General features: G+C 34.7%; 1 protein-coding gene and 1 pseudogene across 4 annotated transcripts in view; one reads left to right on the top strand and one right to left on the bottom strand.

The window, feature by feature from the left end:
• The first annotated feature begins 827 nt into the window (after positions 1–827).
• VIRMA (vir like m6A methyltransferase associated) overlaps positions 828–19,980 on the top strand; it is a 55,145-nt gene continuing 35,992 nt past the window's right edge. For all 4 annotated transcript variants that reach the window (XM_039877149.1, XM_039877150.1, XM_039877148.1 and 1 more), the window contains exons 1-5: positions 828–979; positions 9,878–9,993; positions 13,021–13,107; positions 14,201–14,249; positions 15,650–15,818. In XM_039877149.1, coding sequence (XP_039733083.1) covers positions 917–979; positions 9,878–9,993; positions 13,021–13,107; positions 14,201–14,249; positions 15,650–15,818 — 484 coding nt within the window. In that variant the 5' untranslated portion in view covers positions 828–916. The remainder of the gene's footprint in view (positions 980–9,877; positions 9,994–13,020; positions 13,108–14,200; positions 14,250–15,649; positions 15,819–19,980) is intronic.
• On the bottom strand, positions 14,815–14,933 carry LOC120614329 (uncharacterized; annotated as a pseudogene).

Genomic DNA, 19,980 nt, shown 5'->3' with positions numbered 1-19,980 from the left:
GTTAGTAGATATGGTACTAGTTCATTCTTTGTTATATACTACTACATTGCATAACTATGTCGCGGTTTACTTATTCTTGTTAATGAGAAGTTTACAGCTTTTCTGCAACTATAAAGTGTTGCCATAAGCATTCTTGTATCTGCACGTATTTCTTTGGGCATCTGAGCAACAATTTTCCTAGAAGTGAGGTAGGCGCGTGTAATTTCACTAGATAATTCCTAATTGCTCTCCCAAGTCCTCGTGCCAATATAGACTACCAAATAGTTCCAGTTGCTGCAATGCTCATCAGCAGGGAGACAGGGAGACTTACTTTCCACTCTGCATTTTTATGTTGATGGCATTTCACATTATAGAGTTTCTTGTATTTTATTTCAATTAATCCTCACAAAAAGTCTGTGGGTTAGGTATTATTCTTCACATTTTTCAGGTGAGAAAACAAGAAAAAAATCTCGTCTTGCGCCGTTTCTTTTCTTCCTTTTAAAAAAGTGTCTAACTTTTCCAGTTCTCTCATTGCATCTTTTTCCGGCCAGCCCAGGAACGACGGCTTGCGAGCGCTTTCATTGGGTATCCAGAGTAGCAGCCTTTCCCACCCCTCCTCCACTTCTCGAAAGACTGCTCTGCACTCCGCCACCCCAAGGCCATCGTGGCTTTGTAACGCAGTAGAAACACAGGGTTTGGACCGCTGGAGCCGCCGTAAGCCCCTCTTCTCCCGCCGCTGCCTCCGTGCTCCGAGGGCGCCCGGCGCCGCGCTGGCCGGCATCTTCAGCCAGTACCGCGCCTCGGGATAGGCCAAGGCTGGCGGCGCTAGCGCTTCGGTCACCGGAAGTGCTGCCGTCTCTCCCTGTCCTGAACCACTGTAGCCGAGGTTGGAGGGCTGCCCCGGAAGTCCTCTCCCTGTCTCCCTCCCGCGGCAAACATGGCGGTGGACTCGGGGATGGAGCTCCTATTTTTAGATACTTTTAAACACCCGAACGCTGAGGTAAGGCTTCCCCGCTTGATTCCGATCCTACTTCTTGACTTTGGGACTTTTACAAAAAACCTATAGGTATGCCTCGACTTTTTCTGCTGCCGATTGCCGCTTTAATTCTTCACGTCCAACCCCCCTACCCCCAGCAGCGTGTGGGCACCACGTCTAAGGGAGGGCAGAGGTGGCCTTCACATTGCCCTGCATTACCTCAGACCCCCGGTCTTTGGTTGAGTTGGCTGCTCTGCTTGCTTTGGGCCCCCAGCCCCTCGTCAGCTATCGGCCTAGAAAAGGTCTTGGTTCTCGAGTTTACTTTAGACGGTATTTGAGAGGGGTCTCAGACAGCTTGTGTTTGACAGTAGTGCCGGTGACCGAGCAGGTCATATTGGCTTCGTGGTTCCTAAATCCCTTCTCTTAGGTCCCTTTTCTGACCAGAGTTAGGTTGCCCAGATGTAAGACTCATTCGGTTTAGGATTGCGACGTTTTCCAGTTTGTCCTGAAACTTTCAGTTATTTCTTGGAAAGGTTTCACACATTAGGACATGAAATCCTTAACGTGGAACGGATTTTGCGTGGAGAATACCTGCAAGAAGGGAAAAATTGAGAGAATTGTTGTCAAACTGTAAGCACGGTTGTATTGTTTTGAGGGGCGAGGGTGGGGAATTGTGGAGTAATCGTTCTGTAATAACCTTAGCGCCCCTGAATGTATGACTGACTGGCTCAGCGATATGTAAATTGAATATAACTAGGTAACTAAAGGCTCTCGAAAGCCGGTCAAAAATGGACATTAAAGTTTAAAAAACCTCAGAACCCACATTTTTTTTTTTTTCAGCGTAAACGTAATCATTTTAGAGAATTCTTTTTTCTTCGGAGATAGTGATAATACTAGTTAGTGGTTTTTAATGCTTTACTTGGCAAAATAAAAAATCAACGACGTTGGTCTTCTAATTATTTTAACAAATGGTTTTTAGGTCTAAAAATAAACGGTTTGGAAACTTTAGTACGTCTTACTAACAATGAATGAATTTGCGGTCTCTCATTTCAGGTGTCAATTAGCTATTTGTCCAGTGACCATAATTCTGACTGTAATTCCAGCTCGGTTTTAGAAAACTTACAGTGGAGGCAGTAGTTGGATCTATAGATCCTGGTTTCCTGGGACCATTACCTGTGTTTGAAGCCTGTTTTTATTTTTTTAATCTTTTTTTGCTTTTCAATTACAGATAACATTATATTATTTTATATTAGTTTCAGTTGTACAGCATAATGGTTAGATATTTATATAATTTACAAAGTGATTCCCCTGGTTAGTCTAGTAGTACCCACCTGGCACTATCCAGTTATTACAATATTATTGGCTAGGGATATGGATTGTTGGGATGTTTTGTTCTCAATGAGTTTATAACTAAGTATTGGAGTTTAGGTCCACAACATTATGATTCACTTTAGAATGTTATGAGTGCATAGACAGTGGGAATTCCTTGGGGTTTGTCACCTTTATTTCCAAAATGCCCATCACTTTCTGACATATTAGGACCCCAGTCAGTATTACTTAGTTCTCTTTTGTGGTACAAATAAAAATAAAGACTATGTGGGAGAGATCACTTCATTTGTATCAGGGAAGACTTCATCGAGGCAGTTAGCATATGATATGTTCCACAGTTGTAGATAGGAAAACAGAGCATTCTCCTGGAGTAGTCAGTATTCTGTAGTGTATACTGCAAGTAGCAGTGTGAAGTGGCACCTGAAAGACAGTCTGAAGCCAGATCATGGAATTTCCTGAATGCTCAGCAAAGGAATATGGACTTTATTTTGTAAGAAATGTGAGTTTATGAGCAGGCAAATTATATGATTACTAAAAATACATTAGGTAAATTGATCCATTTTAGTAATATCTAAAGTGGTTCAGAAAAATTAGAGATGGCAAATCAAGAAGAAAAGATGAGAGATGTAATGAAAGCTTGAGTTAGCAAATGGGCAGTAATCACTAGCATTTATCGAATGTTTATTTTCTGCAAGAACTGCTTTGGTAATTTAAAGACATTAATCTTTCCATCAGTTTTGAAAGATCGTTATCCCCATTATATAGATAAAGAACTGAGCATGAGAGGTCAAGTGACTTTCCTAAAGGGAAATAGGTGGGCTATTCCATAGCTGGGCTGACACACATCAGCATGCATTTCCTGGCTCCAAAGCCATGTCATGCTGTGTCCCAGTGGAAGTGGATAGATACAAGTTAAATTTTGGATAGATAATTGACAGGATGGCAACTGATCCTGTGAGGGAGACAGCCTCTAGTTTTAGAGGCTAGAGATGGGTGGGGCTATATTGATAGTAATGGAAAAATCTGGAAGTGGGTTTGATGGGAACAAGATAATTTGTTTTTGATGTGTTTAGTGGTACACCAGATAGATTTGTATGGAAGGAAGTTGGGAATCTGTTTAAGAATTATTTCTGAAAAGTGAGGTGTAGGTGAAGGTGAGGTATAGCTCTAGGAAGGGCATTTACAAGTAATAAAAAGATGAAAAACCCATTGCCCTTGCTTTCAAAGGAGTTTGTAATCTAGTGGGGATGCCAGACATTCAAGTTTCACAAAGGGAATACTTTAAGGGGTTTGAGTAGTTCTAAATGAATTACAAATTGTGGTTTATATGCCACTTTTTAACCCAGTTCCTGTTTGCCTCAAGAATACTCACCAGCAGCACCCCCAAGATAACTCACAGATTACAGTCCTAACCTTACCTCCAAAGTTTGCCATGAAAGTCTTTGAAAACCAATGACATCATTCTACTTATAGCATTCTGTTTTATGTAAAGTGGTTATTTCCATTTATAAAATATAGTAATTCTTGATCGCTAAAAATGTCAAATCCTAGAAAATGTATCATTCCTACTTGTGATGTTAACATCATTCTCGAATAGTGTTAGCTAAAGATTCATTCGATGAATCTGATTTCTGTATACATTTTGTTACATTAGGATTAGAAACAAGTTCTGTTTAGAAATAACAAAAACAGTTTTTATATTTTATTTTCATATTGAAAATCAGTCATATTTGCTTCAGCCTCAAAGAGCGTGTTTATGTAAAATCAAATTAACGCTGGCAGTGAGCTGTACTTTTTTTTCTAAGAGAGAAATGTGTTAAAAAATACATATTTTAGTAAATTTTGATTCTATTTTAGAAAAATTAGAAAATATAGGAAAGTGAAGGCTTTCATAATCTCACCTTTCTTAGTCTCAGCTATCATTAACAGCTTTCTTTAATTTATTTCCAAATCCTGTAGTAAATATGTGTATGTGTATGCTTAAATGTGTGTACCTACCACTCACCAATACTTTGTACCAATACTTTGATACTGTTTTGTAATTTTTTCTCATCTAACAATGTGTATCTTTATAAATTAGGAAATACACTTATATAACATTTTAAAAGTAAGCTTCATTTTTAACACATTTACTGTTTTGAACTAGGTAAAACATGTATGAGGTACAAATTCAAAAGGTACAAAAGGATATACAATAAAAAGTCTTTCATCCCTGTCCCTAAGCCATCCTGCTTCCTACCATAGATATTTTGTGTAATCATTTTTATTGGCTGCATAATATTGTTTTAAGTGGTAATGCTATTTATATATTAAATTCTCATACATTTAGGCTTATGACTTCCCCCCCCTCTTTAATTCCCCAATCCCCCCACTTTCACCACTGACCTATGGATGTTGCTGTCTCCCCTTAAGAACTGGATCTCTGAAGGCGGGGTGTCTCTTCCCACGCGCTCGCGGTGCATACCCAAGGCCTGGCGCACCCAGGGTATGCTCTGTGGCCCCACCTGGGGCGCAGACCCAGGACCTTCTGCATGTAGAACAGATGTGCTAACCACTACACTATGGAGCCACCCAGGCTTATGACTTTTTACAGTGATGTGGTATTCTCGATGTCAATTTTTTAAATATATCTTCATTTCTTTATTTCAGAGTGGAATTGCTGGATTAAAATTCAGTCTTAAAAGAGTGATTGATGCTAAAAAGTTCTGTTTTTCAGAGTTTCTTTAAGAAACCAGTTTGGAACTAATTTCTGGACAAATGATAATGGAAGTGGTAGGAATAGATGAGATAGCCTTAGTTTACCCTTAGGAGAGGGTAAAAAGAGAAGAGAAGATAGTTACAGGCATAAAAGAGTAAGTGGGGAAAGTAGCTATACTGTGACCTTTTCAGCACACAATGACTCCTTTGGAATGGATGATGTGGCTTGGAGTCCTAGAATCTGACCAGTCTATTCTTCACATTCCTATTAGCTCCCTAATCATAACCTTTCTATGATTTCCCATGTTTAACCTGTCTTCCTAGGTTTATGTACTCCTCAAGATATTTTAAGACCTTCACTGTAATACTTTAAACTCTGAAAATGCAATTTAATCAACTCTTATTAAGTACCTATTAAAAGTCATTCATCCATTAAATGAATATGCGAGGCATTATGAATATGAGTAAACTGAGGCTTGATTTTTGTATTTTTGAAACGCCACTAGAATGGAGAGAGAAAAGAGATAATTAAATTTAGTTTGATAGGAGATTTTGGATACATAGAGAGAGGTACCTATCTAGACGTGATCTGGCTCATCTTTCAAGAGAAAGTTGACATCCGAAAGGTGTTGGGACAGAAGAGTGTATGTAGGAGGGTTCTGAGTAGAGATAATAGCATGAGTGAGGGCATAAAGATGTGAAAGAGCATGGTTTGTTGGGCTATAAATTTGAATTGATAAGAAGAGATGGTACTTGTTTCTAAGACCAAGGAATTTGGCTTGAGGACAGTAAGGAGCAAGGAAGGAGATACATTTACATTCTAGAAAGGCCACAGTTGCAATAGGAGAATCAGTTAGAGGGGGCCAAGAAAGAAGCACGAAACCACTTAGGATCCTGTTGCTGTTATCTAGAGTGCACAGTGTCTAAAACTAGAGGGGTGACAGCAGGAATGAAGGGAATTACACAGATTTTGGAGCTGTTTAGAGCTTTAATCATCAGGAATTGATATTTGGATTAATGAATGATTTAGGTGTGAGAGAATGAGAAAGAAGCTAAGGATAATAATGGATTCTGTTTTGGCCATTGTGTGGATGGTGGTGCTATCACTAATATAGGAGATTTTAGTTTTGGACTTGATGAATTTCTGGTGCCAAAGGGACATTCAAGTGATGTCCAGTTGGCAGTTTGATATGGTGGTCTGGGGCTCAGAAGAGAGGTCCTAGACGGGGATATAGATTTGGAGTCGACTTCTGGCAATGGATGAAAATCTTATTTCTTGTAATTCTATTGATTGTACTTAGCTACTCTGCCTGGCTTCCTTGCCCATTTTGCCCTCTAGCTGTGGTGAATTATGTTTGCATTTACTTGACCCTTCCAAGTTTTTCTTTGCTTTTCTTTTGTGTATGCTTCCTTTGCTTGGAAAGCTCTTCCTTCTCCTTTTCTTCCATTGATTCTTGTTTTCCTTGAAGATTTAGTTAGCTCAGCTACTTTTGGGAAACCTTCCTTGACATTTCCCCCCGCTCACAAATGTTTGCTTACAATCTGAGGTAAGTGCCTCTACATTTTCATGGTTTCCTGTGTGAGTCTGTCATGGCAGGTTATCAATTTGTCTGCCACAATAGATTGTTCCTTAATGGTAGAGATTATGTCTTGTCTTTGTATCCACAGGACTTAGCATATCTTGGAACATAATAGACATTTAATAATAATTATGAAATAATTATGGAATAAAAGTGGTATCACCTAATGCAGAAACTCTAATACTTACAAAATAGATTTTGTAGAACCTTAAGTTCATTTTAGTAGGCCCACAGTGACTGTACCCTAACTGCTACTAATACCATTAATTAGTGGAGGATAGAATTGATAAACTTTGGTTCTAAGCTTTATTTGTAAACACTGATGCAACTTTATAACCATGTAAGCAAAGGAGCGTATGTCATGTGCTGCATAACAATGTTTTTGTTCAGTGACAGACTAGATATATGACAATTGTCCCATAAGATTATAATGAAGCTGAAAAATTCCTGTTATCTAGCGTTGTAGCTGTTACAACGTCCTAGTGCAACACATTATATGTTTGTGGTGACGCTAGTGTAAACCTACTGCGCTGCCAGTCGTATAAAAAGTATAGCACTTAATAGTTAAATACAGTACATAATTCTTGTAATGATAATAAATGACTGTGTTACTGGTTTATGTATTTGTTATACTATACTCTTTATTGTTATTTTAAAGTGTACTCTTTCTACTTATAAAAAAGGAAGTTTGCTGAAAAATAGTATGCTGTGTTATACCAGCAGCAGCTTCATACATATTGTGTTTACCTGTGTCTTGATTGCATTGTTTTTTCTTATGCTTGATTCAATCTCATGTTCAGTCCATAATGGCCCCTAAGTGTTTGTACAGTCAACTAATGACGGATTTCTCAGAATGTGTCCCCGTCATTAAGCAACACATGACTCTAGTAGATTTTTTAAGTAGAGGAGTTCCTTACAGGAAGGAAACATAACACCAAAGTTTGAGGCAAAATGTTTATTCCTTTTATATAACTCTATTGTCATATTTGTTGAATACCTACAGCGTATTTGTAATAATTAGGATACAAGTTGAACTGCTGTCAAAAAAAGTCAAAATAACAGAGGATTTTCTCTTTCAATTATCTGGTTGTAAGTATTCTAGGGCTAATAGGGTAGCTTTAGGTTCTTCTTTACTGTTCCTCTGCCATTTGTAGGTATTGTTTGTATTGTCCAAGATAGCACACCGTAACTTCAGTGTTCTAGAAAGGTAGCAGAATATTGAAAGAAGAGGTGGAAGGAGTTTCTGAAGTCTGACCTTTCCCTTTAAGGACATGACCCAGAGTTGCTTACATCATATTCATTTTATCCCACGGACCAGAATTTAGTAATCACATGTTCACCCTGGCTTCCCAGGAGTCTGAAATACCAGTCTTTAGCTCCCTTGTGTCCAACTCAGATTTCTCTACAGGAAAAAGAAAATGGGTATTGGAAGACAGCTAGCAATCAGACTCACTTTGCATTCGTCCTGTTTTATTTATATCTTTGAGATTTTCAAGTACACTTGAACAGTACACATAGTAAGATTTCTATACCTATACATTTAATTATAATCTCTGAGTTTAAAATGCAAAATGGGGAAGTAATTTTCTGTCACATTTTAGGAAAGACTGACTTGAACAGTCTTTTGGTCTATTGATATGCATGATATTTTTTGCAACTTCAAAAGAGACACAAGATTTGGTCTTTCTAGAAACAAATAATGTGAACCATTCTTCTCATTATGAACTTTGACCACTAGGTAATGATGGTTGGCTGAACTGCTAGAAGTTGATGTAAAATAATCCAAAAACAGTGTGAAAATTTTGTTTTTAAATTATCGATTACAAGAGCTTTATTCGTTTGATACCGTGTCAAATGATTTTTCTTTTTTAAATTCGGCGAAGGGCTAATTTGAAAAGGTATATGCACCCCTATGTTCACAGCAGTGCTGTTTACAATAGCCAAGGTATGGAAGCAAGCTAACTGCCCATCAGTAGACGATTGGGTAAGGAAGTATATATATATATATACTTATATATAATATATATATATATTATACACACCCATATATATATATATATATATACACACAAAACAGAATACTACTCAGCCATTAAAAAAAATGAAATCTTAAACATTTGCAAAGACATGGATGGACCTAGAGTGTATTATGCTAAGTTAAATAAGTCAGACAGAGAAAGACAAATACCATATGATATCAGTTATAGGTGGAATCTAAGAAACAAAGTAAACGAAGAAACAAAATAAAAACAGACTCATAGATACAGAGAACAAATTGGTGATTGCCAGATGGGAGGGAGTTTGGGTGGCTGGGTGAAAATGGTGACGGGATTAAGAAGTACAACTTGGTAGTTCAAAATAGTCACAGGAATGTGAAATATAGCATAGGGAATATAGTCAATAATATTGTAATAACTGTTTAGTGCCAGGTGGGTACTAGACTAATTGGGGAGGTCACTTTGTAAATTATATAAATGTCTAACCACTATACTGTACAACTGAAACTAATATTGAATGTCAACTCTAATTGAAAAATAAAAATTAAATTCAGAGAGTTTATATCAACTATTCAGAACTGACATGAAGGTAGTTACAATATCTTTTTTTAATTTTATTTTATTAGTTTCAGGTTTATAGTGCATTGGTTAGACATTTATATAGTTTATAAAACAATCTCCATTATTGCTATTTCTCTCCTCTGGCTCTCCACATAGCCATTACATTAATGCTGACTGCAATCCCTATGCCATGCTCCCCATCCCTGTGACCATCTATCAACTACTAATTTGTACTTCTTTAACCCTTCACCTCATTCTTCCAGCCCTCTAACCCCAATCTCTTTATTTAGTGTGAATGATTATACATGTGACTGCAGAGATATTAATGTTTTGATTACGAAGTACTGCCCCAAAAGCCACTGTGGGTGCTAAAGTACTCTGCAGTATTTGTATCATATTATCTTATTAAAAATCTAAAATGTCAGGATTTAAAAGGCATCTGGCTTTAGAGGTTTCCAGTAAGGGATTCTGGGTCTGTATTGGCCTAAGCAAAACATCATCAAGGAAGCAATGTTATTCTACAAATGGAGAGATTTAACTAAGTACATTTTATCATCAATTATTTTTAAAAAGAGTGATTTATACGTCATTGTAAATTATGTAATAGCTCTGTTTTAATGATATGGAATTTATTTTAAGATTATTTGTGGTATTGTGGAACAAATTGATGATTTTGAATAGTAAATTTTGAATAGACAAAATGTTTTGCTTACAGTATGTCTCCTTCCCCCCACTCCCTGCTTTTTTTTTTTTTTAAGCAAAGTTCTCATATAGATGTGGTTCGTTTTCCATGTGTGGTTTATATCAATGAAGTCCGAGTCATACCCCCTGGAGTAAGAGCCCATAGCAGCCTACCTGACAGTAGAGCATATGGGTAAGTCAACTTTCTTTGTAACAGTATGTTTGACTAAAGATTGTCCTAGAAACGTATTCTCAAATGCAGATTTTTAAGGCAATATTTTGTAAGTAAAAAAAAACAAACCCTAAAACTTTATTCAGTTAAGGTTATGTTATGTAACATTGTAAATTGTCTCTAGGTTTTCTATATAATCCATATTTCATTATGGGCATGATGTGATAGCTCATTTTCTATTGTGTGAAAGAGTTAAACCAGCTACTAAATGGTGAGTTTATGGTACAGATTTGAATTTGAGGGATCATTTCTTCATGATTGTTAAAAGTAGTTGGTTATTTGCAGAAGTATATGTAAAATCTTCAAATGTCTTTAGTTCATTCAAAAGTAAAACAAGTATAAAAGCAATAAGAATGTTTAATTAATGTTTATAATGAGATCATTATGGTTGACTTCTTTTTTCCATGTTTAAGGAAATAAAAACTCATGTGTTCTTATAATTTCTTTCTACTTTTCTATAAAGGCAGATTTGTATAGAATGGGAAAGATGGAGTAATTTTAATATATCCAGCATTCTTCTCTATTGTACTGCTTTTGGTCAAGAAAGGTCTATTAGTTATCTATAGCTGCATAACAAATTACAGCGAATTTAGCAGCCTAAAACAGTAAAACATTTATTATCTCACACTATTTCTGAGGGTCAGGAACCTAGGAGCATTTTAGCTGGCTTAAGTTCCCTCATTAGATTGTAGTCAAGATATGTGGCCAGCTGCAGTCTCAGATTTGACCTGGGTTGGAGAATTTGCTTAGAAACTCACTCACATGGCTGTTGGCAGGAGACTTCAGTCTATTGCCAGGAGATCCTCTCTATGTAGTGTTTAGTTCCCTCTCATATCACAGTATGGGTTCCCCCAGAATGAGTGATCCAAGAATGAGAATGCATGCCCAAAAAGGAAGCCATAGTCAGTGTGTTTTATAATTTAATATCAGAAATGACATACTGTTGCTTTTACTATATTTTGTTGATTACATATTCTATTTGTACAATATGAGAGGGAACTGCACAAGGGTGTGAACACCCTTTAGTAGGGATCTTTGGGGGCCATTTTTGAGGCTAGCTACTGCAGCAGGCCAAATAGATCTCTACCAGTAGCTGAAATATGTTAAGAATATTTGTTACATTTTCCCTCTTTTTATCTCATCTTTTTCTTAGCCATTCTTGGGAGTAAATGGCTGTTCATGTTTTAATAATTCTAAATATGAAATTATTAGAAACAACTCTATACATAATATGTTACAGAACAGTAAAATAATTCATTCAGTAACACAAATGTAAGCCGTCAGGAAGCCTGACATTTCAAAGTTGAAAGTAATGTTAGAGATCAGAGGATATTTGTGTAACATACTTTACAAGTTTTTCTCATTATAAAATTCAGAACTATATAGGTAAAATTGAAATCCCTATAATCTCTCCGTCCTGAGAATCCTAACATTTGATGCATTGTGTTTTTAAATATATATGTGTTTGTATATATATTTAGTTATTTTTTGTAAATATGATACCTTATGCAAGGTTAGGTTTGAGTCAGCAAATTTTAAGATGAAAGTCTAGTGCAGTCAAATTAACATTGATTCTTTAAATTGCTTTTCAGTGACTAGGACCTGAGTCTTTGGTACCTCAAAAGTAAAGAAGTGGCATTTCAGCCCTTTCCTCTTTTTTTGAGATTTTGGAAGTCAGGGTCTAGTTTGAAGAGGAAGGATAGGAGGAAGAGACTAGAGTTGTTGAGCACATATAGTTGAATTCAGATAAAGTAAAATACTTTTCTGACCCAATTGTATACTGTTTTGTGTATTCCTTTATTTCATTTAACATTATGTCAGGAGTACTTTCGCATCATTCAGTTTTATTTGAAAATATGATTTCTAATGGCTGCATAATCTGAGTGACTATACTATAATTTATTTGGATAGTTCCTCATGTGGGTTTTTAGTTGTCAAATTACAAATAATAGTATAATGAATATCCTTTTGAAAAAAATCTTTGTATATCAGTGTTTCCATAGACATACTTTATAGAAAAAAGTATTTATGGATCAACTAGTGTGAACATTTTGTCAGTCTCCTGAATTTTATTGTCATGTTGTCTTTCAGAATGATTACACTTATTTGTACATCTACCAGAGGTGCATGAAGGAACCTCTATGATAATATTTTGGGCATTATACTTTTTACCATTTGGACTTTTTGTAAATAAACAACAAAGCCTGGAGTGTTTAAAATCAAGATTTTAATTGAGCCTAAGGAATTTCAGCTAAGGGTGAAATATATGTCAAGTGTAGCAAGATTTCATTCCAGTGCAAATTTGAATAGGTTTCACTATATAAATCTACCAAAAAAAAATTTATATAAATCACTGCTATACAAATTTTTATTTATTTTATTAATTTTTATTTTTTTTTATGGTGACATTGGTTAACGAAATCCAGTAAGTTTCAGCTGTACATTTTAACAGTAAGGCATTTATATGTTTACATTGTGCGTTCACCTCCCATAGTTAGATTTCTTTACTATACAAATTTTAATTTAGGTTTTAAGTTATAATTCAGGGCTCTGATGCTAAAATTATTATAGTTTTGTATTAATGTGGATTAAGTTGAAGTCAATTGTAATTATGCAACTTCTGATTCTTTGTGCTAAAGAAAAAAATAATATAAAGAATTATAAAATTTGGTCACAATTAATTCGAATTTGCCTTTAAAATACATTAAAATTTAAAAATATTTAGATGTTTTAGAATGGTCCAAGTAGCAGGCAAAAGATACTTGATGATTAAAATTTTTTCAAGAATAGTCAAAGTGAATAGTTGGCCACTTGAGAATTAGATATGAATAAAATGACAGAAAATATTACAATGAACTGTATGTTTTTTGTTATTGAACCTTAGGAGCGTTGTATCTTAGTTCTAGAATTGATGTATTTATTTTTTTTGTTTTAATTTAGGAACTGTTTATTGCAAAGGCTGACATTTCAACTTTGTTTCATTCACAGGGAGACATCTCCACACACATTTCAATTAGACTTATTCTTTAACAATGTAAGCAAACCAAGTGCCCCAGTTTTCGATAGATTGGGAAGGTATGTACCTACTAGGTGATTTTACCAGAAACTCATAAGTCAGTAAGGAAACCTTTTTATTCTTTAGATAGGAGAAAGAGTATATATACAGTGGTAGACTCAAGAACTCAGAGTTTAATTTTATCAGTTGGCAATATTAAAGAAATGTCCAGCTCCTAAGAAGTAGTTTATTTACAAAATAAAAATTTTAATGTCTGAAACATTAGCCATATTTTGCTTTTTATGGTTGTATGCATTTCTTATATAGATCACATGATTTTCTAATATCCTAATTTGGAAAAGATTGCTTTTCAGTTTTTAAAAACTATATGAACACATTGAAAGCTAATATTTTGTCTATGTCTTCTATATCACACTACTGCATAATTTAAAATTCCATAATCATATTTTATAAAATGAGAATTTTGTTAATAGATAACCTTTTTGGATTATTTAACACGTGTTAGGTGTTTTGATATCTGCAAAATAATTGACCATTAAATGGGTTTACTTAGAATTCATTTATAAAATAAAAGATTTAAAAGACAGCTTAAAAATGGAAAAATTTCTATCCCTGTCAGGATATTGCTATTCATAGTATTTTTAGATTTTGCTTATTCTTTCATTTGTTCTTCACTCATTTGTTATTATGTCAATAATTTAACCTTATTTTAAATGAAGCAAACCTAGATTATCTGAAGCAGTTGATTTTTAATATTATAGAATTTTTAATGTCAGTACCTACTTGATAAAAATAGGTGCTTTTTAAAATTTTGGTCCCAATATAATATATTTTTTGAAGATTTTCTTATACTATTGTTCTCTACTCTTGCTGTACATTAGAATTACCTGCAAGGGGGGCGGGGCGCTGGTTTAAAAAAGAATCTTGATACCTACAGTCACTCCAAATCAATTATATCAGACTCTGGAGAGTTTGTTTTATACTTTTTTTGATAACATTTTGCAGGGAACACATTAAACCCAAACTTTGTACTTTATTAAATCAAAACAAAAATTTAGCATGATTTTATTAAAATATTTGACTCTAGAAAGACTTCATGAACTGTGATGTTCAATATCTGAACCTGTGTATTTATTCCTACTCTTTTGGCAGCCTGGAATATGATGAGAATACTTCCATCATCTTTAGACCCAACTCAAAGGTAATTGTGGAAGTCAGTTTTCAACTTGTTCTAGAAGTTCTGAGTCATAAAAGATCTGAAATCCAAAAATAATTGTGATTTAGTATGAAACTACTTAGCCTGCTCTTTGTTTTTGGTGGAGGATGAGTATTTAATTCTCTGCATCCTGTTTGGACTAAAAATGATCTTCCTTATCTTTTGATTTTCCTTCCAAAGAGATTTCTATTTGGAGTCCTTCAGTCCCTGGGCATAGTCTTTGAGCCTTTCTTTTTGTCCCTCATTTTCCCTTTACTAAAGTTAACAAGGAGAGTTAACAAGGAGAATAATTTCTTTCTTCCTTATCATCGCTCTGGAAGGGGACCCATTACCACTTATTACTTCTTTACCTAACATGGTAGAGTAGAAAGACAGCTAAGAAGTCAGGGGCTTTCTTTGGTTTCTAGTCCAGATTCTACTGACACTCTGATTTTCCTTTTTTCTTTTTTCTTTATTATTTTTTTTAAGGTGAGGCAACTCTTGGTTGACCTCACAGATTGCAAGGACCTTGTCAGCTTACAATCCCTTATTTTTTTATTTTTATTTTTTATGCCTACAGCACCTGGTCTTCCTAGGTGGTCTCCCATCCAAGAATTAACCAGGCCTGACCCTGCTTAGCTTCTGAGATCAGACAGGATCGGGCTTGTTCAGGGTAGCATGGCTGTAGACTTGATTTTCTTATTTGTTGATAATATTTGTTTTGACTACCTTTCACAGTTATTGCGAAGATAGAAGAATCAATATAGATAAGTTCTGAAACAATTGTTATTTTTATTTTTTAAAGAAATATTGAGGGTTAATGACATTGATGAAGTCTTTGATCTTTTTAGGAGAAAGTTTCTTTGCAAAAACAATTTGTTTAATGCTTCTGGTTACCCTTTTAAAATACAATGTGGGCACATAAAATATACCTGCATGTTTGAGTTGGACATGTAAAAAGAATGCTGTACAATTTTTTCGACTTTATAAATCTTGATATTGGGCACAATTTGTACTTTTTTGCACCTCCATGACACATGTAACTATTGGGGTTTAATTCATTAATCGGCAGTAGCTCCCACTTAATTTCATTCTCATTTCTCATCTCTTGGTTGGGAATCTGATTATGCTTTTTGAATAGGGTTGACATAAAGGATGGGGAGATAGGTTTAAACTTGGGTTGACATAAAGGATGGGGAGATAGGTTTAAACTTGAGACAAGTTAAGTGTGATAACTCTGTAAGGCCATCTAAAAGCTGTCTCTGGGTGAATTTCCACCAGTATTGACCTTTGCATTTTCAGCATACTTGTAAAGACTTTAGTTAAATCACAAAGTAATTTGATATCAGTTTACTTCTGCCATATTAAAACATTAATTTGAAAGATATTTTCCACTCAAAAATCAGGTGAATACGGATGGTTTGGTGCTAAGAGGCTGGTACAACTGTCTGACACTGGCAATATATGGATCAGTGGATAGAGTGATAAGTCATGACCGAGACTCTCCACCACCACCACCTCCACCTCCACCACCTCCTCAGCCACAGCCAAGTTTGAAAAGGAATCCAAAACATGGTGAGAATTTCAGATTTGCTTTTATCAGTTCATTATAGCAGGAAAAAGTAAACTTTTGAACCTTGCTTAAGATGACAAGATATCTGTCAGTTTCCCATTCTTTCCTATAAGTGTTTCTTTTTAAGTTGAAGTGGTTACATTTTCTTCTACTTTGCTAGAATGCTTTTTAAATTGACCCGATTTTTAAAATTTAAATATGCAAATGCTAATGTAATCCAGTGGTTATTCATGGTTTGCTATCAAAATTATCTCAGAGAATTGAAGAATAAGCAGTAAGTTTGGTATTTTTTTTTTTTTTGGAATACTTATGTTAATGGCATCTTTTTTCAGGAGTACATTTCAAATTTGTTCAGATGTCTAAATCTTAGCTAATGCAGATTTTCCTGTTTTTGAGAACCTTTTACTCATTAACTGGAGATAAGAAAAATGAGAACTCCAGTAAACTTCAATGCTTGTATAAAGCGGGCAGCTGGACTCATGTTTCTCAGAGTTTGTTTCCCTACTCCAGTATTACTGTAATCTGTTGAAATGAGATTCAGAAATACATTTTGAAATTATAATTGAGGTCACTAGGGAAAAATCTTTTGCTTTACAATTAGCATTTTATGAGCACAAATAAAATGGCCTTTGTTTCTCAATATTAATGTAGTAGTGTGGTGTGTGAGCTCTGTCTCTGATGGTGGTCACACACTGTATTGTAAGCTCTTAAGTTTTACCTGCTAAACACAGTTCATCTTACACTTTTTCTTTTAATCCTTTATTCTTCTGTGCTCATTTTTCTTTTTAATCAGACTGTGAGCTCCTGTAGACAGTGAGTATGTTTTATATTTGCATCTCTAGTCTTTTTTTTTTAAATAAAATTTCTTTAAACTAAAAAAAAAAAAAAAAAAAAGAGAGGTCACTCATTTCCCCTACCACTGATCCCTACCCCCAAATCTGACAACCACCAATCTGTTGTCTTTATAAGCTTGGTTAAAAATTATTTTTTTCATATGAGAGAGATCATACAGTATTTGGCTCTGACTGATTTCACTTACAAAGTGCCCTCACTATCCGTCCTTGTTATTGCAAATGGAAAGATTTCATTCTTTTTTTATGGCTGAATAATATTCCATTGTGTAGATATACCACAGTTTCTTTATTCATCTGTCGATGGACAATTAAATGTTTCTGTGTCTTGGCTGTTATGAAAAGTACTGCAATGAACATGGGAGTGCCTATATCTTTTCAAGTTAGTGTTTTCATTTTCTTTGAATAAATACCCAGAAGAGGAATTGCTGCATCATATGGTAGTTCTAGTCTTAATTTTTCAAGGAACCTCCTTAACCGTTTTAGATAGGGGCGCTTTACCAATTTACATTCTCATGAATGGTACACATCCTTTTCTCCACTTTGTTGCCAACACTTGTTATTTCTAGTCTTTTTGATAGTAGCCATTCTAACAAGTGTGAGAGGATATCTCATTGTGGTTTTGTTTTGCATTTCCTTGATGATTAGTGTTGGTGAACATCTTTTCATATGTCTATTGAACATTTGTGTGTCCTCTTTGGAAAGATATCTATTCAGATTTTCTGCCCATTTTTTAATGTTTTTTTGGGGGGGGTTTTTTTTGCTTTTGAGTTATATGAGCTCTATATTTTTGGATTTTAGTTCCTTATCAGATATATGATTTGAAAATAATTTCTCCCATTCAGTTGATTGCCTTTTCATGTTGTTGATGTGCGGGAGCTTTTTAATTTGATATAGTCCTGCTTGTTCATTTTTGCTTTGTTGCTTTTGCTTTGGTGTCAGATTAAAAAAAATCATTGCCAAGACCTTATTACCACCTATTGTTTTCTTTTAGGAGTTTCAGGGTTTCAGGTCTTAACATTTAATTCTTTATTTTGAGTTAATTTTTGTGTATGGTGTATGATAGTGGTATACAGTTTCATTCTTTTGCATGTGGCTGTCCAGTTTTCCCAGCACTATTTACTGAGGACACTGTACTTTTCCATCTTATATTCTTGGCTCTTTTGTTGTAAATTAATTGACCATTTATGTGTGAGTTTATTTCTGGGCTTTATTTCATTGATCTATATATCTGTTTTTAGGTCAGCATACTGTTTTTAATTATTATAACTTCATAATATAGTTTGAAATCAGAGAATGTGATGCCTCTAGCTTTGTTCTTCTTAAGATTGGTTTGGCTATTCTGGGTGTTTTGTAGTTCTACACAAATTTTTGGATTGCTTGTTGTATTTATGTGAAAAATGCCATTGGAATTTTCATAGGGATTGCTTTGAGTCTATAGATGGCTTTGGGTGGTATGAACATTTTAACAATATTAATTCGTCCAGTTCGTGAGCACAGAATATCTTTCCATTTTTTGTGTCGTCTTCAATTTCTTTCGTTAATGTCTTGTAGTTTTCAGTGTACAGGCCCTTCACCTCCTTGGTTAAGTTTATTTTTAGGTATTCTTTTTGTGTAGAAACCTAGTTGATTTTTGCATGTTGATTTTTGTATCCTCCCAATTTATTGAACTTGTTTATTAGTTCTAACAGTTTTTTGATGGAGACTTCAGAGTTTTTATATAATTATGTTACCTGCAAACAGTGACAGTTTTACTTCTTCCTTTCCAATTTGGAGGCCTTTTATTTCTTTTTCTTGCCTTATTGCTCTGGCTAGGACTTTCAGTACTGTGTTGAATAAAAGTGGCGAGAGTCTGTATCCTTCTCTTATTCCTTATCTTAGAGAAAAAGCTTTAAGCTTTTCGCTGTCAAGTATGATGTGAGCTGTGGGCTTGTCATATATGGCCTTTATAGTGTTGAGGTACGTTCTTTCTATACCTATTTTGTTGAGCGTTTTTTATCATAAATGGATGCTGAATTTTGTCAAATGCTTTTTCTGTGTCTATTGAAATGATTATATGATTTTTATCCTTTTGTTAAAGTCGTATCACGTTGACTGATTTGAGGATGTTGAACCATCCTTTCATCTCCAGAAGAAATCCCATTTGATCATTGTATATGATCCATTTAATGTATTGTCGAATTTGGTTTGTTAACATGAGTTTAGAAAGGTTTTCTTCTCTTCTATTTTTTTGGCAGAGTTTGAGAAGGATTGGTATTAATTCTTTGAATATTTGTTAGTGAAGCCATTTGGTTCCGGACTATAGTTTGTTGGGAGGTTTTTGATTACTGATTCAATTTCCTTACTCTAGTATTTGGTCTGTTTGGATTTTCTGTTTCATCATATTTCATTCTTGGTGGGTTGTATGTTTCTATAAATTTGTCCTTTTTTTCTGGGTCGTTTAGTGTGTTGCTGTATAATTTTTCATAGTAGTCTTTTATGATCCTTCGTGTTTCTGTGGTATCAGGAATAACATTTCCTCTTTTATTTCTGATTTTATTTATTTGAATTCTCTCTTTTTTCTTGGTGGGTCTAGCTAAAGCCTTGTCCATTTTGCTTATCTTTTCAAAGAATGAGCTTGTAGTTTCCTTGATCTTTTCTATTGCCTATAGTCTTACCATAGTATCTGACATATATAGTAAATTTTGCTAAATTTATCGGGTTGTTTTAAAATGGACACTTAAGCTTATGAATTGTATGCATGCATGTTTTTAACTTTCTGTTTTGATGTAATTATAGATTTATAAGAGGTTTCAGAGAAGTGTACCAGGAAGTTCCCTGTACTTTCTCCTAGCTTCCCCCAGTGTTAATATCTTTTACAACTGTAGTACAATATCAAAACAAGAAAATTGGCATTGGTAAAGTCTGCTGAGCTTGTCGAGATTTCACCAGTTCTACATGCACTTCTGTGTTTGTGTGAGTGTGTGGCTCTCTGTAATTTTATATCATGTCTAGCCTTTAATAATCACCACCATCAAAATATTTGATTACCATCACAAGATTCCCTGATGTTACCTCTTTATAGCCATACCCATTGCACCTATCTCTAATCTAGGGCAACCACTAAGTTGTTTTTTATCTCTGTATCATTTATATAATTTATCTTTATATCATTTATATCTTTATATCATTTCATGAATATTACATAAATGGGTTTATGCAGTAGGTATCTTTTTGAGATTGGCTTTTTTCATTCAGCATAATTAATTTGAAGTTCATCCACTTTGCTGCAAGTGTCAATAATTCATTCTTTTTATTGTGGATTAGTATTACA

This window comes from Pteropus medius, unplaced genomic scaffold (genome assembly GCF_902729225.1).
Source record: "Pteropus medius unplaced genomic scaffold, Ma_sr-lr_union100, whole genome shotgun sequence".
In the NCBI taxonomy this organism is placed as follows: Eukaryota; Metazoa; Chordata; class Mammalia; order Chiroptera; family Pteropodidae; genus Pteropus; species Pteropus medius.
Note: the sequence above shows the minus strand (reverse complement) of the source record. Positions and strands in the feature narration are given on the sequence as shown.